Genomic DNA, 21,927 nt, shown 5'->3' on the forward strand with positions numbered 1-21,927 from the left:
TTTGGTGTTTAGAAGACGCTCAGTTATGATACATTCTGTGACGATCAGAATTAAAACTAATGTGGGTCTGATGACGGCTAGTAGGAAACAAAAGTACTTTGAACTGTAAACACATCTGTAGCAAAACAAATTGAATTCTCTGCTCAAAAGTATGTTCAACCACTTTATGCACCGAAGTCATTCAACTCAGATTCCAGCCGATCGGGCTACAGTAGTTGGGATCGTAATTAATACAGGAAGTTCCTCATCCATTAATCACATTTGAACAGAACTCGATGGGACTCGTAGCAAGCTGCTTGTCATTTTTATATTCCTCATTATTCATCGTCGATAAATTGCAGAGAAGGGAGGTTAACGTTTGGGTGGTCATTCTCATCCGGGGCGTAGAGCGCCGCTTCCTCTCTGGTGATGCTCGTAACAGACACCAGGGGCTTGTCCTCCGTCAGTGCAGACCTTTGAGCATCTCCGCATTTCAGATCCCCTTGTTCCTGCGATTGCTCGCTCTTCTTTCTGCAGTTCCAGGGCAGTGGTAGGTGGCCTTTGTAAAAGTTCCAGGTCAAAAGGGCAAGAAGGCAAACCACAAGGAGTCCAATTACAACCTGCAGTCCAGTCACAGAGGGGCCGTCCCTCCGAGCCTCTGGAAGAATGAAGCTCCCTTTGCCAGAGCCCGTCGGACCGATGCTAACCTGGTACTCGGCCACGGTGGTGGTGAATGTTCCAGATTTGGAGTGCTCCACGGACAGGCAACGGTACCTGCCGGCATCAGAGTGCGAGGCGTTGAGAATCAGCAGGCCGTCTCGGAGAAACTGAAGGTGAGGAACAGCAGTCAGGGCGGCTCCGTCCCGCTCCCAGGTGGTTTTAGCCAGGTTGGAAGGGGAAGGACAGTGAAGCTTCAGGTTCCCCCCGGGCCAGATGGACTCATTCGGCCGCTTCACGGGATCTGAAAACAAAGTTAGAGGTACATCATAGATGACTTTGATCCAATAACCCAAACTAAAGCACATGGTAAGAGGCAGAAATGTTCCTGTAAGGGTTTGTATGGACTTAAATGATTAATATGAATTTGAAGGCAAGAAATATTTAAGCCTTCCTTTTAGTAAACCTTCACTTTGTCACTAAAATGATCACGAAACAAATCAGAGCTAGTAATATATTCACATCGACAATACACATCAATTGTTGTAGATGGAATGTGATGATATATACTGTTTCCTACAAATACATTTAACCTTTAAGATCTATGATAGCTGTGAGAGCCTGGGGCAGGGTAATCTGATGACCCGCTGATGCTTTTTTGGATAATAGAGCAATAACTCACCAGCTTTTGGGCAGAAGGAGGCATCTCCTTCCATCACACTTTGGATTATCTCCCTGAAAATAGATATAATTATTGGCTAACAGGCATCAGCAGGTATGCAGCTCGGGCTGCATGTTGGAACAACTGCCTACCTCTGTGAACTGGATAGACGAACGCATTTCCCAACAGCCTTGTCCCAGCCGCAGTACGGGTCTCTGGCGAGCACGCAGCTCATACAGGAGGAGGACCTCTCACAGGTGGCCAGTGGCATCTGTGCTACGCCGTAGTCTGAGCCTGCATAGAGCTGACCCTGCACACACACACAAGTACAGGGGTGTGTCCAGTGTATTGATAATTATCGATTCAAAGATTGAAGCATTTGAGTTACCGTGACATTGGAGAATTTCAGAATCTTGATTGGCTCCGGAGCCTGAAAGAGTTGTACTTCCTCTATGATGAACATTTCTCCATTATAGTTCACCGCTTTCAGAATCGTTCCTTCCTCTTTTCACATGAGAACGCACAAATGTGGCATATTTATTTGACACACACACACACACACACAGGGCAGAACCGGGAGTGAAATGCCCACCAGTGCCGATGAACATCACATTGTGCTTCTTCCCATCTGCGGCCTGCACTTGGGTGACGACGATGCGTGAGAATGCAGCTCCCCTTCGCACCAGGAGAGGCTTCTGTCCCACCGGCTGGATGGCTTGGTCCATAAGCGGCCTCAGTTTGATAAATTGAAGGGTCGGGTCCGGGAGGTCCAGAGTGTCAGCGATGCCTGCGTTACGAGCCTCATTGTTTATGCACTGGTGGGGGAGAGAACATCGAGAGAACAACTGAGGCAGTGGACAAAAGGCATCAGTTTTAAGTTTGATCTAAAAGGTAGACTCACAGCTCCGGGCCGGGGGACAGGGACATCCCCGCTGTACATGACCCACTTAACAACAGAGGTTCCTATCGTGACTGGGGTCTTGTACTTCCCCTCCGCGAACACTCTGCTGATGTCAGACGCGCAGTACGCACACACTGCAGACAGGTCTGACGTTTTTCTGAAACGTACAGAAAGGCGAGCCGAAAGCCATTAAAGAGAACGAGCCCCTCCTTCCTCTGGCACAATAACTTTTTCATTCGAACGTACGACTGTGGCGTGAAGACGGCGTAGAACAAACACTCCTTCCAGCTCTGCTGGGGGTCACACCAGCGGTAGGCGTCCTGGATAATGTACGGCAGCTGAGACTCCAGCACCGGACAGTCCATTCTGGCCTTCATGAAGGACGTCCATTTCTTTTGCAAAGTCCTCTGCCCTCCGAGGTCTCCCTGCGCGAACAGAAACGCACCGTCGTGCCGCATTCGCCAGTGGGAAAAGCACGACACGCGGGATGGATCGTCACAAAGCGGAAAGGGCTCGGTAACTGGGGGAAGTACCGTCACGTTACCGTCACCCCGGGAGACGCATGCGCCGTGAACTCGTTCACCTTGCAGACACGGGCCACACGGGACACCACCAGCCTGTTGTAGCAGTCGCACTCCACAGCGATCTCCCTGAAGAACAAGTAGACCTTGTCGTCGTCTCCCTCCGCGCTCGTCTCACTCTCTGGCATGTCAGCCATGGAAACGAAGGTGGGCTCTGATGGAGACAGAAGATCAATCACGGCGTGACGCCCCGCCCTGTGACGGAGGCTTACTTCACGCGCTCGAGATTTGCTCCTATCTGGAGGAATTGTGGGAATACAAAATATAAACGCGCATAATCTGGATAAAGATTATTGAAAGTCAGAGAAATATACTCCCTCCTCATTTTCATGCAGAGGGAAAGAAAACAGAAATCTCATTAGAGCCCTCGGTCTGGTTCTTTGGAGACACGTAAGGTCTTAATGGGGCGGATAATAATGAATGTTTGTTTATAACATGCGGCAATCGCTGGGGAAATAATAAGATGGACATTTCCTCCTTTGAAGAGCTAACTCGGTACTTATTGTAAAGTCTCACCATGAAGCCAGGAGGTCTTGAACTCAGAGCGTATGGTGACGGGAGTGCTGCGCGTCAGGACGGGTTCTAACCCCAGGAAGTTGGTTGAAGTGGCTGAATACAGGTTTTTTTCTATTAAAGACACAACAGCAGAGATATGAAGAAAAAAATAAACATCCTGTCATATTAACCAATACTTGTCTCTTTTCTACCATGTAGTATAATTTCTACTCGCCGAACATCAGAGAGGCGTAACGCTGGTGCGGATCAAACGGACACTTCCCTTTGCCATCCTCGGTTTTATTCTCCAGGGTCAGCTTGCCATCTTTATAGGACTGTGCAAACCAATATCGTTAAAATCAGTTTATTTGTATCCATTTAGAGGGAACGCATCCCATAACATCAGTTTATAAATGGTAAGAAATGCAACTTGAGAGAAGCCAGTCGTGCGGCTGTGAATTTGCCTCACCATGTAATCACACTCGGGATCAAACGCATTGGTTCCGCACACATACATCTTGTCATCCTCCACCTTGTGCAGGATCCTGATATAGTTCTTGCACTCCATCTGTAAATGCATTTTATTTTATGTATCTGTTCACGATTCAATGTATTCTAGTCGCTAACGCTACAAGGGACCCACCTTAAGATTGTCTCTTTTTATTCCACACTTCTTTTCTTGCTGTTGGGTCACTTCCCATTTCACCTATAAACGTAGTAAATTAAATATAATGCTCTCCTGGCATCGTTCACACCTATATTTGAGAGCTTAGAGTGTAAACACAGAGAGGGAATCCAACCAGGGACATTTTGCCTTTACCATTAGGCTTCTGAAGCTCAAAAAATAAACCATTCAAGATTTATTTCAAAGGAACCGCGTGTATTTTCTGCACATTTTCTTAACCCTGAAGCAAGAAGGATCTAATGACAAATTTCAAAAGTGGATAACTATTAATTGCCGTTGCTCCAGGGTGGAACTGGCCGCTTATGGTTTGTTTAAAAAAAAAAAAAGGTTTTCTTACAGAAGAAACTTTCTTAGAAATGTTGTTGAGGTCAAGAGCATATACTGCCTCCCTGGCACCCAGCATGAGCAGGCCGACATCCTCTCTCAGCAGCATGGTGGAGTAGTTGAACACTCCCTCCTCACGAAACAGATTCGCATTGTCCCCTAGAGACAGAACACGACTGGTTATTGTAACAACCTTCAGCAAATAAGCTCAAACCACAGGTTCACTCGCCGTTAGCTGAAGTTGCGCAAGCGCGTTCGCGAGACTTACCATGATAGGTCACAGATCTCCGAGGAACACAACCCAGGGGCGAGTCCTCTTCCAGCATCGTCGCCGGGGGCAACAGCCAACAGATAACGAGGAGCAACGGCAAACGCATGGCTCTTTTGTTCGTGCTAAAAACGAATCCAAGAGCCTTATTATTTCCGATATTTGCCAGTCACACAGAGGCAAAGACACGAAGGCGCGACGCCGACAGAAGGGCACTGGCCCCTTTATGGGCCGCGCTCAACAAGCTGTCCATGATGGGGCGGGACGGCAGAGACCGCAGCGACGAAGCCGAGGAGGCCTGAAAGAGAAAAGGTTGTGCGGATTTCACAATCAGTTCTCCTGACAGAAAAGACGCTGCAAACACGCAGAGTGATGCTAATGCAGGGCCATGAAGGGCATTCAGCAGGGCGCCCCCTCCAGCACAAACACAAGAACGCAGCGCTGCTGCGACCGGGTTGCATTTGGTCGTGTGTGCAATGTGGTTTCATCACACCAACAGAAGCACAACTATTGACTCACAACTACCACTTTGCAACTCGACACAAGTCTAAAAAAATTTTTTTTGGGGGGGGGGGGGGGGGTGGCAAAATTCGAGAATCATCATATTCAACTTTAACTGTAGATGCCGTCAGGAAAAAAAGTAACTAATGTGAGATAAACATGACCTTGGACTGGACTTGCTTGCTTCTCTTTGTGATCCTTTGTTGCATTTATAGGTGTGTGTGTGTGTTTTAAGTTTTGTGTGGGTGCTGTGTGTAACGGATGAGCTGCAGCATGTCAGAGAACGCAGCCCTGATAAGGTATTTCACATAGTTGTCCCTGTGCCAAAAATCAGCTCGTTCCACACCCTTCAATGCGCGCGCGCACGCACGCACACAATAACGCGGCGTTCGCATTAAGACGCCCGGCTCTGCAGAGCGGTGTTAGTCCTAGACTCACTCAACATTAATATTGAATAAGCATCTACAAGGAAACTTCTCTGAGGGCGTGGGAATGCGTCTCTTTGACACGTTAAAGCACGATTCGTTATTTGGCGTGCGTAAAAATTAAATAAATAAGAAACGCGCAAGCGCTGCGGCAACACTTCCTCTGCAAAGTTAATGACTTACCTGCTCTCCGACACACCCATGGCGGTAAATAAAAGTTCCATTAGGTAAACTTTTATTACGCCCGCGTTTGGTGACGGTTTAATGGCTGTTTGCAGGAACAACAAAGTTTTACTTCTGAAAACCGCAGAAACATACCGAGAAAGCAGCGACCTGTTCCTGCCTCCTTCCGGCTCCCCGCACGGCCGAAGAGTGACAAATATCCGCGTGTCTCGCGGGCCGCTCTGGTTGGTCCGCCAGGTCTTGTTTATTTATTTTTTGACACCTCCTTCCAACTGATCTGTGACCTGAAATAAATAAATTAGACATAGTTGTTGGCAAAAACATTATTAAATTGTTCAGACACCGTTTTTCAGTAGTTCAGTTTTTTTCTTCTCAATTTCACTTCCGCTCTTCTCAAATTGATTATGTCATTGATTCTTGTCATCCCTAAATACAACACACATGAACAATAAGGTGTTAAAACCATGAACGAACCTTGATAAACTACTTGAGACCCAAAGTTTTTTTTTTCAAGCTTATATTAGTGAAATATTTGTAATTTTCATTCGATTCACAAATGCTGCAAAGAAAGACAAAAATAGAAAATTACACAGAAAGAAAAACATGTTAGCTCTCACCTTAATAAACATTGTGATAAATTATTCAAACTTGGCAAGAATTAAGAAATGGATTTTATACTAGAAGTTAAGAATTTATTTCATTGTGAAACTTCACAATTTAATTGGTGGTGATTAAGATTGTCTGTTTCAAGCTTCAAACTGATTTCCAGGATGTCTTTAATGAAATGTGTGGGATCACTGGTACAATAAGAAATTGAAACGGTTTTCTCTTCTCATTCAATACTTCTGTGGAAACATAAAGACTATTAAAAAGACATTCATTCAAAAAAAAAAACAGATTTTCTAACATCCTTGTCATTCACTAATATTGATTAATTCTCTAATTATCTTATGTCATTCAGTGACTGCATGGGTCCTAACAGTCTGACACAAATAAAATAAATGAATGTGAACTTCAGAAAAATGTACAAGCCATCAATTCACAAATCACATGCAAAAAGATTTAATGCCCTTCATAATTAACAAACACTGACCAATAATGCAGACACAACACATCATGTACAAACATACAATACACTGTTCAGAATAAGAAGATACCTCATGAAAGTTTGCCACTGCTGCCCAGACACTTTAATTCTGACAGAACTGCCAATCAGAGCTGGAATAAATTAGGATTGTTTTATCAGAGGTAGGGTGTGGTGTGTCCGTGTGACAAGGTTGGACTATGCAAAGTGCTTAGTACTCCTTCTGTTAAGGGCCAAACACCAATCAGTGCTAAGGCTTCCGTAACTTCAGTTGAAGGACTCTCCACTGGAGGGCTCTCTCTTTCCAAGGATATTGATTTTCAGAAAGAGATACAGAAATCAGCCGGAGCTTCTCAGGAGAACCGAGCAACTGGTTGAGTCACAGCACCAACATGTAAACGGTAGCATAGAATCAGGACACATTTGAAAACAAAGGTTCCTTAAAGGTTGCTTGTCAATCACAAACAGCAGGCAAACACTGAGCACAGTTTTTTTTTTTTTTTTAAACATTTAATGAAGTGAAAGAATTCAAAGCGGACGATCTGTCTCAGGTCAGAGTTTGTCCTGTCAGCATTGATCTTAGTAGTCTGTGGTTTGTTCTTAGTTTCCAGGCGGTGACATCAGCAGCTCAGCACTCAGATTAGGGCTCAGAATGGAAAACGTCAGGCTCAGTTGGTGGTCCGGCATGCACCAGTGCTTCTCTGATACATTGTAGCTGCCAGTCATATTGGTTCTGTGTTTTGTCCAGAGACAGTTTATTATGCAAGTGCACAAAGCATTTTGCATGGATTATTACCCCAGCTAACGCAGCTAGCATTTTAAGAATCTAATCCAGTGTGTGGCAGCCAGTCCTGCTCTTAGGGAGCTAATTAGAGTACATTCAATCATCCAAATAAAAAAATCACACAGTTGAGATCATAAGAATGAATCTTGGTGGATTTTGTGTCTCTTTACGAGAACGTGGCTGTATTTGTGGTCCCTTGTCTTCCACCCAGAAGGCACAGGATGAATACATAGCTGCGGTGAGAAGGGGTTTGGCACTGAAGATTGAGGATGCAGTAAGAGGAAGTTGTTTCTTTTGAGGAAGTCAGTCCTGACTGGCTCGTCTTTTTTCCAGCATCGTTTTAAGTTCTTCGTTGAGTGCTGTGGACAGACGGAACAAATACACTCGTTGTGTCCAAATCAATCACTAGCACTTGAGGAATAGAATAAATAAAAACAACATGACAATACTTTTTACCGTTATGCAGTGCTCCTTCAAGCGCAATAAAAAGAACAGACTGACTAATCGTCAGGCCTGCCTTAAAATCATTCAGACGAGGATGACCTGTAAATTATTGAATGGTACGGGCAACTGTAGATGACCAAATTTTAACCTCTAATAATCCTGCAAGAAACCAGGGAGTGGTCTTTAATCAGGATCCGTCCTTTGACTCCCAGATAAAGCAAAGGCGTCAGTCTGATGTTGTAGCAAAGCAGCATGGGGTTACGTTAGTCGTTCTTGTACAATGTGGTGTTATTAATGTTTATTCAAGTTACATCTAGTCACATTTGCAGACCGTCTTCCTGACTCTGTTTATAGAGACAATAAAATGACATGCTTGTCCGAGTTCGCACACTAAAACGCTCAAATATATAACATAGGGCTAGTCACTTCAATTAAAACACATTTTATCTTACCCGAACCCACACTTGATGTGGACTTTCTAACTAAACCCATCCCACAAACCACTGGCTTTTCTACTCACTCTGTGCGAGAGGAGAAGGTGAGAGAATGAGTCGTCTCATTGGGTTGGTGGGTGAAGCCGGCACCGATGAGGTCAGGATACGCCGGTCGGGGGCAGGAGACCTGGAGAGGGGGCTGCTCGGCCAACGATCTGCACCAGAACGACAGCAGCGTTCACTAATGAAGTCTGAATGTGGCTTTCTGTGTGTGTTTTACTGCAGGAGACAAACCTTGTTTTGGAGGCAGGACGGGAGCCTTTGGCAGGGGGCTGGTGGGGGCGGTGTGGAGGATCCTCTCCCCGTTCTCATCATTGGCAGAAACATATGCTGATGACACAAAAAAAAAAGCTTACTCTCACAAGAAAACACACAGTAAAAAAAAAAAGGAATCTGTAGAAGGTGCGTGTTTCACGATCGCCTCACTGATATTCTCTTCGTAAGGCTCCTCCAGGAGGAAAGGCTGCAGAGTTCCCGCCGTCTTCTCCACCAGAGCGTCGATGACCTCGTGAAGGTCGGCACAGGGAATCTGGAAAAAAAAAAAAAAATATGTCTTTCCATATAGTCCAATAATGAATCCCTTGACTAGGATGTGGCAGCTTTGCATCTGTTCAGACTCCAAAATCTGAGGCCAAGATTCTCCTGCTGGTTGCCCCCTCCGGGAGTGAGTTGCTGCTTCAACAGACAGGAAAAATGACCGTAGGATGGGCGGGTATTTTAAAGGCAATATTGGTCCGTCATGTTGAAGAGAGACCTGAGGTGGAAGGCAAAGCTCTCCGGTAAGCAAAAGAAAAAGATCACTGATACAAGAGGAGGTTCCTTTGTTGGATATCTGGGCTCAGTGCTAGGAGGAGCTCGAACATCTGGACCGAGCTCAGAGCAGAGCCGCTGGCTCCTCACATCAAAAGGAGTCGGTTGAATAGTTTGGGCACACGATTAGGATGCCTTCAGGATGCTTCTCTTGGAAAGTTTTCCGCACCAGGGAGGCAATCGGGGTAAAACCCAGAATATGCTGGAGTGATTCCACATCCCATCTGTCCAAGAAATGCATCAGGACCCTCCCCCCCCCAAGAGGAACTGGAAAAGGTTGCCAGTGAGGGGGGCGTTTGGAATATTAAAGGGATAAGGAGACAGTTTGGTATCCAAATAATAAATCTACTCAAAGCGAGCGGTGGTGTCAGATCAACACATGCTGTCAGGAGATTTAAAAAAAATGGACGCACGCATCTCTAATCGCAGTAAAAACACAATCATGTTGTCACATCAAAAACCGTTAAAAGGAAATCAATGGCACTTACAGGGTTTTCTACATCGATCACGTAACCACCTTGGTCCCTCTGAGTCACACGGTAATGTCTGAACACCGACCTGGAAGCAGCAACAGAAGCAGCGCGTCGGTTTCTGACTGTGACGTTTGCATTCGCAGCCTGCAGATGTTCAAACATTTACCCGTTGAGATCCTGTCGAGTGGTGACAGCCAACGAGCAGCCGTCTCTGCCCGGACGAAGCAGCATGTTGCCACAGTCTGGGTGTCTCTCTAAAAGGACTTCAGCCTCCGTCCGAGACACCGGGCGAAAGCACCTGCAGGTAAGTTTGAATGAACGCCAGGTAAACGGCTGATTCAACTTGACGTCCCAGGGTGACGGGGCGCGTTTCTCCCCCCCCCCCCCCCCCCAGGCGCAGTCACCTTTAAATGGTTTCAAACCGTGGAAGGTGGAGGACTTACGGGGGGATCTCACCAACTAAAGGCACAGAGAGCGGTGAAGGAGGAGCCCGCGTGGGAGTTCGAGTTCTTCTCCTGGACCTCTCCTTGTCCACCACCTCCCTCAGCATCTGCAGCTGCCCCGGCAGTAAAGTGAGACAGGACGGGACATTCAGCTGTAATCAGGACAGACAGGAGCGGAGAGTGAGACAAAGCGAGAGAGAGACAGATCTGAGGCTTGTCAGAGATGAGTATTTACATCTACAACGGAGTACAGGAAACCTTTCCACAGCTCCCTTGATTCCAAGTTGGGCGCCTAGAGAAGAGAACAGCTCTTTTATAATATACGGCGTGCAGATTTTCATGGTTTGTGTGTGTGTGTGTGTGTGTGTGTGTTGGGGTTCCTTACTGTGAGTTTGGTCTCCCCGTCCTTCATACGCAGGATGAGTCTGGCTGCCTCCAGGTTTCTGTCGCGGCTGCAGTCGTCCTTCAGTGACACAAACCCTCCGAGGTCCATCTTGTCTACATACTGTGACACACAAGCGTCAACACACTGTGGCACACACACACACACACACACACAAAACCCCAAAATGACATACTCTGTCTGTTACTTACGTGAGCGTCTTTGGCGTTGGTGAAGAAATACAAAGAATTCCCACACAGACACGTCCACAGTCGCCTGGAGGCCTGTGACACGCAGACATTTGCCAAAAGATAAAATAATGGGATTCACTGCTTTCGACAAAGCAGCTATGTGTGTCTCTCCTCCCCCCCCCCCCCCCCCGATTTCCCATTTCCTGTCCCAAGGGATGGATAGGAAGCGAGACCCAGCTGCTGTCAATCTGTGGCTGCAGCCTGCACCTGAGCCAGGCTCACGTTACATGTCCATGTAGAATTTAAATGAGCCTGGTGACAGGGTGAGGGGTGAGGGTGAGGGAGGGCATCCCGTTGTTTTCACTTTATGTTAGAAATAAAAAAATATATATATAAAACACCATTCTGTTTTACTGCATGCTACATTGTATGAGAGTTACTAGGAATTAAATGAAGAGATCGGACAGTCAGAGCAGAGCTATAAACAGAACCGCTTATTCCTCTCAGGCAGTTGAAATAAAAATAAAAATAAAATGACATGTTGGGCACGCATTCGTGACGCAGACGCGCCCACCTGAGCGGAATAGCCGCAGATCCTTCGCGTCACGTGGTTTAAATGGGAATGTTCTGACAGCAATTGCCTTTCCAGGATTTGCACGCTTCACGTTGGAAATTCAAAACCACCTTTCTAGCCTCAACGAGCCGCTGCGGGAGCCGCTGCGGGAGACGGAGCAGCGGCAGCGGCAGCGCCGGGCGGGCACGCCTCGCCCCACGCTCCAAGTTGACAGCTCTGTGGGAACCGGAGACGCGCCGGTGTGCGTGTGCGGGTGCGGGTGCGTGCAGACGGACCCGCAGCTGCACGCCGCACCGACACGACAAAAAAATGGCACAGGATCCACCCGACTGAACGCACCTTCTCTTTCGGTCCTCGCTTTTCCAGGTATCCTTCGTAGTAGCAGGGCGGGAGGTGCGCCCGGGGTCCCGCCGGCCCGGAGCGCTGCCTGACGGGTGCAGCCGCCATGAGTCGTCGCTGGCTGGGCACCGACCGAGGACAAAGGGGCGCTGAGCGATCCTGGGAGCGACACGCCTTCACCGATGAGACGTTGCTGTGGCAATAATCCAACAGCTGGCTGCTGCAGGCTGGGATCACGCAGAGGGGCAGCTGTGCAGATCTAGAACTATCGATTGAGGGGATGTCCAGAGAAGAGAGAGATGTACAAAAATATGTGGAAAATACAAAACAAGCACTCCGCAAAGAGCAAAATGTGGCTTTAATTTAGATTTCTATAGAATGATGCTACACGGCCACACTTATTTCTGCTTCCATGATCAATTGCATTTTGGAAAAAAGGCAATTCAGTTCAAGGTCTCAAAAAGACACCGACATGCAAATGGCTTCATATTTATTAAGAAAAGAGTCAGCATGCATTCCCGTTATCATAGAAAGAACAGATTCAATTCAGTACAGCGGTAATCCATACATCCTAGAGATAATAATCCAACCCCCCCCCCCCCCCCCCCCCAAACAACAAGGCACTGGAGAAGATGCAAGAAGCAGCTATTTAGATGTGTGCAAAGCAGTTACAAAAAATAAAACAAAATCCATTGAAGATAATAAAACTTTACAGTCTGGTAACACTTCGATATAATAAATACGAGACACTTCTATAGGTCTGGATGGAATGTGGGCCGTCACAGAATGATGAGTTCATCACAGCAGTCAGGCTATTAACTATTTTGGCAGCAGCAGACAAAAAAAAATTGATCTCAGTCCCTTGTCCCATGTCATTATTCATTATCAATATTATGCAGAGGGTATAATAGCTCTATGTGAACTCCTGACCCTTCACCCCCCCCTCTCTCTCTCTCTTGATTTTGTGTAATGAGGCCTGGAAACCCACACCTGAACCACACAGTTATTACTCGGTTACAGTTATAAGCTCCCGGGCCTTTACCACCACAACAATGAGAAGACTATTACTGGGCTGGACCTGGAATCTGAGCTCCACCGCAGATTGGAATGGGGTGGATAATGAGTAAGGGGGTAGGAATCCCGGGGCAGGTGGTGAATAAAGACCAGTGGGGGAGGGAGGGTATATAATCCACTGCTGAAAAGACCTGCCTGTTCCACCCCGCCCCATTTAAACATGGATGGGAGGGATGAGTTGGGGGGGGGGGGTCCTAACAAGGGGATCATGGCAAGAGAAGAAAGTTGGCATTTTAGTGAACACCCTTACAGTTCATAATCAGCTCGTAAAAGGCTTAATTGAAACTGAAACCTGCTATTGTGTGGGGGCTACCCTCTTTATTAGTAAATCCTGGACACAATAGTTTGGAGATTAACGTTTTCTGTCAGGTCTAAGTGCACAGTTTCAGGCAGAACAGTGAAGCGGGCACAAACACACCCGATCACACAGATTCATTTCCATGCTCCAAAGTAGAGGATGAAGCACTAAAGCCGAGCTCGTCCTGGCACAATGGGGGGGGGGGGGGGGGGCAAATCACAGAATGGAACTTCATTACGAACGTTGGGGTAAAAGCCCACACAAAAGTGATGCATCAATAGAGCCTGAGAAAATAGAGTAGAATGGTGTCTGTGTCTCTTTAAAATGTGAACAGAGAGGGAAAGACATTCACTTATAGTAAAGCAAAATAAGCATTTTGTACACATACATGTCAATTTGGTAATTTGTGCGAGCTCTCTTTGATATCAGCGCTTTGCGAGGACAGATAAATGAAATCTCTGTCATCTGTGATGAAAAGTTTCTGATTCTGAACAAGGAACTTTGTAGAAACGCTCCTGCTCTTTATGGATTTCTACCACCACCAGGTGGCAGCAGAGGACAGCCTCAAACACCAAAAAAAGCAAGCCAGTTCTCCATGTCGACCCGGTACTGAAGCTCAAAGGAAACGGGAGTGCAAACGGCAAGAGCAGAAATCAGCACTTACAATGAAACATTGATGCGTGTGTTCGTACCATACGAACCCATTATGTGATTGAACTTCCCCCAGCCTTTTTAAATATCTAATTAAATTACAACATAATGACAGAAAAAAAAAAACCCTCAAATAACTTGTGCCCAGTCCTGTGACGAAAAAAAAGCCCTCCTATAATGAGGTATGACAACCTTCCATCATCCACGTTTTTCATCCTACAGTTCTTGTCTAGCTGCTCTCAGTGGGGCAGAGGTACCATCACTTCTACGTAATTGGTAGGGAAGTAACCCATTTTTCCACGAAGGCGTCCCTCCAACCAGTTCTCATCCAGACGACCGGTCAAGGTGATGATGTCGCCATCACGGAAGCCCAGCTCGCCCTCGTTCTCTGGCTGAAAGTCAAACAAGGCTTTACAGCATGGCTCCGCTGGAGACAGAAAAAACAGAGGATGGAAGAGGGAGGGAGGAAAAAATATTTTGTGAAAATAGAATCTTTTTTTCCAGGGAAATGGCAAAATATTCTCATCCTTTAGCAGGATTTCACAGGAATAGAGCAAAAAGATCAACTTGGGTATAAACCCCTCCACCCCACCACCACCACAGGCTAATTATACGATCCTCAAATATCAAAAGGCACACAAATTCATTAATTAATACCGACATTTTTTTTTGCTTTACAGCAGAAAAATCCAAATACATAAACACAATAAAAATCTGAAGCTTCATGAACCTTACAGTCAGACACTCAGCAGAACACCGACTGCAGGTAGAAAGAACTGGAACGTCTGGTTCATAACTTTGAATAATACTGGGGTCACTGATCAGCTAATCAAACCACATTGCCTTTCTTTATATCTGCAGCCGCGCGGAGAGTAAAAAGCCCGTCGTCCACCTGGGACGCTGACAGACTGGATGCAGCGGACGAACAACAAACCCGAGCCAACAGCGTTAGTAAAATACTCCCATCACACGGACATTAATGCAGACGGGAGCAGACCAAGGTGAAACTCGCTACGCCTGTCCGCCGCGTTAACTTCCCCCGTCTCACTCACTCGGTTTGCTCTTGATGGAGGGTCTCTGGACGGGTGGAGCTGGTTAATGTCGTAGGAAGAGAGACACGGCAGTCTTAGCAATGATACCGACTTAGTAAACAGACCTCGTGCAGCCGTGGAAACACACACACACATTCAGGTCGAAGCAAACCCACACGGCTCTGAGGAAAACAAGTCGTGTGGTTTTACCATGAGAGTAAACTGGAGTGCTCGCTGCAGAGGATGAAGGCCTGCTGTTGGAGGTTTCTGCCTGTCCGTAGTCAACAGACGACCTGGGTTTGGATGTGTATTCACGCTTTGGATGAGACTGAGCTTCGTTCATTCTGCAAGCAGATCAGAAAGCAAGGAATGCATCACTACAAACACGTTAGGATATTATGACGTTACGATGTTTCTGTAAACTCAAACTCAGTACATAAAAACGACCTGTGCCTGAGAAACCAAAGACGAATCTGTATTACTTTGCAGAAATAAGCTACACGTGCTTAACGTCAGGTGCTGTCGGGTTATGAGGTGGAGTGTGAAGACTTCCTCCAACAGTCAAGCCACTGACCTTCCCTTCATTCTGGTAGAAAGGCCCTTCATGACCTCCAGGGATTGTTGGTGGTACTGCACCAGAGCATCCACGAAAGCGGACAGCTGACTCATCAGCTCCACCTACATGCCGACAAAAAAAAAAAAAAGCCTCAGAATTATGGGACCCAATGCAGAAACGGCAGAGGCGCACGCTTCAGCGCATTCCTTCCGGGTTAATGTTTAGTATTTCAGCCTCACATCATCACATCAAACACTCTGGACAGTCTCATGATGACAGGCGCGACAAAGGATGAAGGGAAGACAAAACAGGTTTGCCCAGATTACAATACTGCAAGTCACTGGAGAAACCGAACCGCCCCCCAAGGCCTGATGCATTCTATCCTGAAAGAATGTGGTTTGGTAGCCGAGGAGCAGCAGCAAGTGTAGCAACATGCAGTTATACTCCATAAAGAAACAGCAGCTGGAACTAATCGCTCTCTGCAGGCGCACACACAGGGATTATTTTCCATTTGAGCTTGTCCATTAAGTGCTAATCCATTTTGATTCAAAGAAAACTGGACAAGTTGATGCAACATCTGCATTAGATCGATCCAACCGCGTACATACGAAGCACTCCCCCCCCCCCCCCCCCCCCCCATGGCACCGACTGAATCGCTAGGCTTTAAAGCCATCATGGATTGTTACATGCACAAATGCTTGATTTGACTTTGAACGTGCCAATTTCACTTTTTTAAACATTAGAGCATGGTTAAAGAAAAAATAGTCTGCAATTAATGTTTAAAAGGCAGTTCTCAAGACATGTCATACATCTTGTTGAAATATTTGTGGCATGCTTGAATTAATATGACAGCTTTGGAGACATTCCGTTTGAAAATACAAACCTGTTAAAGATTCACCTTTTAAAGAAACGAGGATGGTCTCGTTTTTTTTAATTTATCCATCACCCGGAGGCAAACCGAGACTTACTGTGGTTTAAATTTGCCGTCTAGCCCTAGATGCTACTCACATCCGTTTCCAGCAGGTTGTGCATGGCGCTTTCGGTCTGCTCTTTGGATTCTTCGAACTTCTCCAGGGCCAGCCTAATCTCCTCGTCTGAGATTTTGCCTTGGCGTTTCTTTTTATAATCGTAATCCAGACGACGACCCTCCAACTTCTTCAGGTGGTGCTGAAGATGTGAAAGGAGTTGTGAGGAAGTCGTTTCACAGCGATGCATTTTGAAAATATATGCTCATCCTTGTTCTACACCTCCTGAATAAATGCTTTTCTCTCACTGCTGCAGCCGTTTCCAACTCTTCGGCTCATCACTCAGAGCCTAGCCTGTACATGCAGAAGCGTACCACCTCTTGTTTCTACCTGAGCGTCTTTAATTTCCTTCTCAGCGACTGCTTGCAATGGGTCTATAAAGTTCTGCTTCATATCAATATCCAGAGAGTCCTTGACCTGAGCCACTTGCTTCATCGAGTCTCCAATATCTACCAGAGACTTGCCTGCAGAGACATGCAACACAGCAGCATTATGGCGTGTGGCCCATCCTGAAGCATGTCAATAACAACCTAAACAAAGGATGGTCAAAACATTCAAACAGAATCAGGGCAGCACATCACCTACGCAACATTGGCTATTTTATGCTTGGGTGGGTTTAAGATTTGCTTCCCTGTGGAGGCTGCATGGGCAATTCGAAGTGGAAGGAGACCCCGTGGTAGAGGGATTACATTGCCCATCCGGCCTTGGAAAGCCTAGGGCTGTTGTTGCCACTTTGACCCAAATCCCCAGATTCCTTCCACCTAATATTTCCTCATACTGACCCTACCAAAGATGGTCTCCTCTCCCAAATTGCTTCCATATTTTGTCATGGAATCTCCCAGACGGGCTTCCGGTTGTTCGTAGCCTGGACTGTTCACCTGCCCACGGATTCTGGACACTGTGGTGAGCATGGCAAGCTTAGCTCTGGTTGCCGGGTCGGGCTGGAGGTACTCTGATGTTTTATTTAGGACTTCCACCACTGCTTTGCTCCTAAGATCTGCTCTCTGGCGGTACAGGCAGGAGAGAGACGAGAATCGGTATAAATGAGCGAGTGACAAAAACTTAGACGACATTTAACTTCTTATCCAAAAGAACATATTGCTGATCCACATATTAAGGATGCATGTACTCTCTCAAGGTCCTTGAAGTCCTCATCCATCTTGGTTCCTTCTGCCCCGCCAACCTTTTCACTCACCATCTGAGAAATCAGAGCATTCAGAGCTATGATGGCAAATAAGGTTAATTATTCACAGGGTTCAGTGATCGCGTTGGAGCCCTTTCATTCTCTCTAACGACAGGCACAGAAACTAGATACACCACACATCACAACCCAGACACCAGCATAAATCAAAGAAAAACAAAACCATGGGATGTCCGCAGACACACAGCTTTGATTCCACACTTAAAATGGACATTTAATACTTTCCACCATTTTCTTTTTTCCGCGCCCTGATTTGCAGACTGCTTGAATTCATATTTTCCGTTAATGGAGGAATACAACTGGACTTTCCTCTCTACTAAGAGACTCTGTTCCACATGGAATTAAACTGAGGGTTTCCCCTTTTTCCACCAGGTCAGCACTCACTTTGCAATTTCCTACATTAGAGCACTGCAGTTGATACTTTTAACAAACACACATGCTAACTTCATCTTGCGCTCACTCTTATCCTCACTCATTGCACATATATTATTCATTTCTCTTCCAGAGTAACAAACGGTGCTGTTAGCAGGCCCAGCCAAACACAGACTTATTGTGTGTGTGTGTGACCAGATGGATAAATTGATCCTTCTAGTTCAGGCGTGCCAAAATTATTTTGTGTGAAATACTCAGGGGCTCTGAATGACGCCCTAAGCACAGACGCCTAACTGGTTCATCAGGTCCAATACAGCCCTAATTATGAAGCCTAATGGATACCGCTTTCATTTGAAATAACAAACCTCTTGGCACCAGGCGAAGTAGAAATGAGTAAATGTGTGGAATTCAAACATGAACGGGAATTCCACACCCCAATCTGGCCGACTCGTTGGCAGTGCACTTTTCTTTCCCGTGGAAAAAGGAGAAGGAAAAACGCTTGGGAGGACGTGGACTTCGGTCCTGATTACAGATGCAGCAACGGTAAAACAACAGTAGTTTATGAAAGAATGTCCTATGGTATTAATTTCCTATATGCATTAATACAAAAGGAATTATCCTGACCTATGCGATCACATCACATCCGTAGCAGCGCACAGCTGTTAAAGATCGCCATGTCTTTTAGCAGCAGCTCAGCTTTTACGTGATTTTTATAAATCAGAAACTGTAAACCCCAGTTGAGTATCTGAAAGGCATCCACCCAAATGAGGCACGTTGGACCACAGTAGACAACGAACCCACAGAACTGATTATAATGCTCCGCCTCCTTTTCTTCCATTTCCTGGTCTAAAAGGAAATGTGCAACACTTGTTTGTGCCATCAGAGGGTGTTCAATACGCGTTTTAACAGGTGCATTGGATGTCACAAATAGATTAGGCATTCTCAATGGGACACAAACACAATGTTGTTGTTTTTTGCTAAATCCCTGCATTGTTAATAGTTTACACACTTTTAAGACTTAAATGCACACCTATAATACTAAAGTACCATCATTTTATTAATAGTCTACCGAGTTCCTAAAAAAAGTTTCTCTGGGGATCCTCATTACTAGCATTCCATTACACGCCCACTAAGGAGCAGTCGCTTTGACATAATGCGAGACCAAAGCCAAAACACCAGTTTGACAGGCTACGTCTTCTCTTGCTGAGCTTCAAGTGTGTGGCGACACAAAGACAATATTTCACAAGAACTCTCTTGAATTAATCTCTTTAGAAAGATGAGTGCTTTTTTTTTTTTTTTTTTACCCATTTTGAATCCAAATCTGACGTTTTCAAAAAGGGAAACACTCTGGGCTTTGGTGCTGATGCACAATCTGGCACTTTGGCTTGCTTCACCAAGCTTCCAGATCTATTTGACTTGTCATTGTAAACGTGATTTACATGCATTGTGTTGCATTGCATGCATTTTTAGCCCCAGAAATATTCATTTTTTACATGCTTTATATTGAAAACATTTATAAGCACAGATGGAGATGCTCTCAGTGTAAATCCTTGAAGCTGAGAGGTCGCAGCATTCTTGTGTAACATTGCGCAACAACAGGCGCAGTGTTACTTTAACAATGGCCTGATCGTGCGCGTAACCCTCCACGTCAAGGACAGACAAAATAACTTTAGCATGAAATTACTAACACTATAGTTGTGAGCCACAACACACATTCCACATTGGTTGATGAGCATAATGATTCTTTATAAGTACGGTGCGTGTTTTTATTTATTTATTGGGCTTTTACCTGACTGGCTTTGTAAAACTGCTTCTTAATTCCCGCGACAGACATCCTGCACCGTCTGTATGTGGACAGCGAAGGAGAAAGATCCGCTTCGAAACAGCTGTTGTTTCGGTTTTGGAGTCCGCAGCACCGACGGGACGTCTTCCAACTTTGCCCCGCAGAGGCGAAACCTGCTCGGCGACAACAACTTCCTGGCCTCGGCTGCAGGTGGGCGGAGGCTCCGTTCTTACCTGTCGGTCGCTGACTGCCTTCAAGCTCTATTTATCGGAGGTGTGCGTGTTTTTTTTTAAAGTCATATTTTCAGAATTACTAATTGGGTTCATAAAATGTCAAAAAGCTTTTGAGTAAAACATTTTGACAATACTTTTCTTTGTCGCAAATTACTGTTTGAAATGTATCTCAGCCATTTGACTTCCATGAAATGGAAAAATTAAAATGTTTTCTCAAATGTTTTTTTTTCTTCTGAATTGCATATTTGATCACTTATTTTAGAGACTGATTAGATGTCTGAACTATCAATGAAAGGCTGACATCCATCAGACATGCACATGAATGAAAAAAAAATAGATTAAAGATTAGATTCTAAACATGTCAAAAGAAAAAGAAACCATTTATTACATTCTTAAAACCATAATGTATCCCATGGGACAACACTGTATATCGCAGTGTGACTCTTGGACTAGAAAAATACCTCTTGTACATTTTGACCTACAAGGTTGAGGAAGGGAGACAAGGTATTCTTTTTATTTGCACTTCTTCCAGTCTTTATTCAACTTACCAAAAACAAAAAAGGACCACTGACTTTGAAAGACAAAAGTGGAGACATTTAAAGAAAAATGTGGATAAAAGCCTGACAAATAAATGAGAAGCACAGCAAAAGAAACATTAACCCCCGCAATAATGAAATTCTTTACCAATAGCTGATTTCTTTTCTTCATTTTTAATGTCTATGTCTCCTAACTTTAAAATTACAATATTAGGACAAACAGGAAGGGCTTTGACACTTTGTGAGTAGCATTCATAAAAATAGAATTTACGTCCACAGTGATTATTATTACGTGTCTCGTTTCAGGTGAAAAGTTGTGAGGAGCACAAGGTAAAAGTGGACACCGGTGATAAAGGGACAAGAGATCACAGCAAGCTCCCTGAGCATCAGGCAGCAGGTCCTTAGACTCTGCTCAAAATCTTCCCATCACCCCAAATAAGACATTATCATCATCATCAATGCTATAACAACCTTCAGAATGTGTGCTATTTATGTACATAAAATGCAAACAGGCGGGCGGCTCGGTGGCGCAGTGGTAAGCACTGTTGCCTCACAGTGAGATGGTCGCAGGTTCGTCTCCGGCTTGTGGCCATTCTGTGAGGAGTTTGCATGTTCTCCCCGTGTCTGCGTGGGTTCTCACCGGGTTCTCCGGCTTCCTCCCACCACCAAAGACATGCAGCCTAGGCTGATTGGTGACACTAAATTGCCCGTAGGTGTGAGTGTGTGTGTGGCTGGTTGTCTGTCTCTGTGTTGCCCTGCGATGAACTGGCGGCTTGTCCAGGGTGTCCCCTGCCTCTCGCCCATTGACTGCTGGGATTGGCTCCAGCTTGGCCCGCGACCCGATAGCGGAATAAGCGGTTAGAAAATGAAAAAAAAAAAAAAAAAAAAAAAAAATGCTAACAATTATCTGCGATGTGTGATGAGTATGAAATGAAAAAAGATTGAAAAGACTGACTGAAAACTATGACGTCTTACTGGTGCTGAGGGGGGGCAGCTGGTAGCTCTGCCTGGCCTTAGTAGTGTCCGGTGAGGAAGAAGGAAATGCTAAGTATTCAGACAAGCGTTGGGTTTGAGACTAAAGGAGAGAGGAACAGCAAATGTACACAATAATACAGTTGCTCCAACCAGCACGGAGGGTTCACGGTACGCAGTGTGATCATCATCGTCCCGGCCAAATGAAACGCTATGAGTGACAGACAATTACACCGCTTGAGCTGTACCGACTGCTGGTTAGGGACACGTGGGGAGACCCTGTATATCCCCAGCGTATTATACAGTTTGAGGCGTAATCGTTTTGCCTTGCTTTCTCTTTTCCTTTTTGCCATCTTGTCTCTTTAGGCAAGGGGAAGGCAGCTACAGCACAGGCTGAAAGACTCCAGTTCAAACGCAGGACAAAGGACAACGTCGTTTCACCTCCATCCAGGTGCACTGCCCTCCCCTGTCGTGTTGCGTCTGCAACAAGCATCCACCCCGTCGCGCCACCTCAACC

At 45.7% G+C, this 21,927-nt stretch overlaps 3 protein-coding genes across 3 annotated transcripts; all 3 read right to left on the reverse strand.

Annotated features, from left to right (window-relative positions):
• Positions 1-174: 174 nt before the first annotated feature.
• sema4e (semaphorin 4e) lies at positions 175-4,660 on the reverse strand. Its single transcript, XM_068749282.1, has 14 exons — positions 4,552-4,660; positions 4,297-4,442; positions 3,918-3,980; positions 3,744-3,842; positions 3,510-3,609; positions 3,296-3,406; positions 2,782-2,933; positions 2,448-2,623; positions 2,199-2,355; positions 1,890-2,112; positions 1,686-1,801; positions 1,450-1,607; positions 1,319-1,371; positions 175-940 (listed from the first exon to the last, which is right to left on the reverse strand). The coding sequence occupies exons 1-14, from the start codon at positions 4,658-4,660 to the stop codon at positions 318-320; spliced, it is 2,286 nt and encodes a 761-aa protein (XP_068605383.1). The 3' UTR covers positions 175-317.
• A 3,171-nt stretch (positions 4,661-7,831) lies between these two features.
• stap2a (signal transducing adaptor family member 2a) lies at positions 7,832-11,786 on the reverse strand. Its single transcript, XM_068749127.1, has 11 exons — positions 11,679-11,786; positions 10,787-10,858; positions 10,578-10,697; positions 10,428-10,484; positions 10,193-10,344; positions 9,916-10,047; positions 9,765-9,834; positions 8,893-8,995; positions 8,701-8,796; positions 8,493-8,621; positions 7,832-7,887 (listed from the first exon to the last, which is right to left on the reverse strand). Exons 1-11 carry the CDS (start codon positions 11,784-11,786, stop codon positions 7,832-7,834), a joined length of 1,095 nt encoding a protein of 364 aa, XP_068605228.1.
• A 520-nt stretch (positions 11,787-12,306) lies between these two features.
• LOC137904234 (endophilin-A2-like) lies at positions 12,307-19,720 on the reverse strand. The gene is made up of 9 exons (XM_068748385.1): positions 19,676-19,720; positions 17,443-17,511; positions 17,101-17,317; positions 16,644-16,777; positions 16,297-16,455; positions 15,307-15,410; positions 14,943-15,076; positions 14,754-14,792; positions 12,307-14,128 (listed from the first exon to the last, which is right to left on the reverse strand). Exons 1-9 carry the CDS (start codon positions 19,718-19,720, stop codon positions 13,941-13,943), a joined length of 1,089 nt encoding a protein of 362 aa, XP_068604486.1. The 3' UTR covers positions 12,307-13,940.
• Between the last annotated feature and the right edge of the window lie 2,207 nt (positions 19,721-21,927).

The sequence above is a fragment of the Brachionichthys hirsutus genome, chromosome 15 (genome assembly GCF_040956055.1).
Source record: "Brachionichthys hirsutus isolate HB-005 chromosome 15, CSIRO-AGI_Bhir_v1, whole genome shotgun sequence".
In the NCBI taxonomy this organism is placed as follows: domain Eukaryota; kingdom Metazoa; phylum Chordata; class Actinopteri; order Lophiiformes; family Brachionichthyidae; genus Brachionichthys; species Brachionichthys hirsutus.

What these genes read in the sequence shown, in the direction of transcription:
- stap2a (XM_068749127.1), bottom strand. Translation starts at nt 11,786, where the DNA reads ATGGCGGCTGCACCCGTCAGGCAGCGCTCCGGGCCGGCGGGACCCCGG. An exon ending in ACTCGACAGGATCTCAACGG is followed by an intron (nt 9,835 to 9,915) that starts GTAAATGTTTGA and finishes TGCTGCTTCCAG; the next exon opens with GTCGGTGTTCAGACATTACC. An exon ending in GCCTTACGAAGAGAATATCA is followed by an intron (nt 8,797 to 8,892) that starts GTGAGGCGATCG and finishes TTGTGTCATCAG; the next exon opens with CATATGTTTCTGCCAATGAT.
- sema4e (XM_068749282.1), bottom strand. Translation starts at nt 4,660, where the DNA reads ATGCGTTTGCCGTTGCTCCTCGTTATCTGTTGGCTGTTGCCCCCGGCG. An exon ending in CAAGACCTCCTGGCTTCATG is followed by an intron (nt 2,934 to 3,295) that starts GTGAGACTTTAC and finishes TGTCTCCATCAG; the next exon opens with AGCCCACCTTCGTTTCCATG. An exon ending in CGTCTATCCAGTTCACAGAG is followed by an intron (nt 1,372 to 1,449) that starts GTAGGCAGTTGT and finishes ATCTATTTTCAG; the next exon opens with GGAGATAATCCAAAGTGTGA.
- LOC137904234 (XM_068748385.1), bottom strand. Translation starts at nt 19,720, where the DNA reads ATGTCTGTCGCGGGAATTAAGAAGCAGTTTTACAAAGCCAGTCAG. An exon ending in AGTTTTACAAAGCCAGTCAG is followed by an intron (nt 17,512 to 19,675) that starts GTAAAAGCCCAA and finishes CTGATTTCTCAG; the next exon opens with ATGGTGAGTGAAAAGGTTGG. An exon ending in GGGAGAGGAGACCATCTTTG is followed by an intron (nt 16,778 to 17,100) that starts GTAGGGTCAGTA and finishes ATGTCTCTGCAG; the next exon opens with GCAAGTCTCTGGTAGATATT.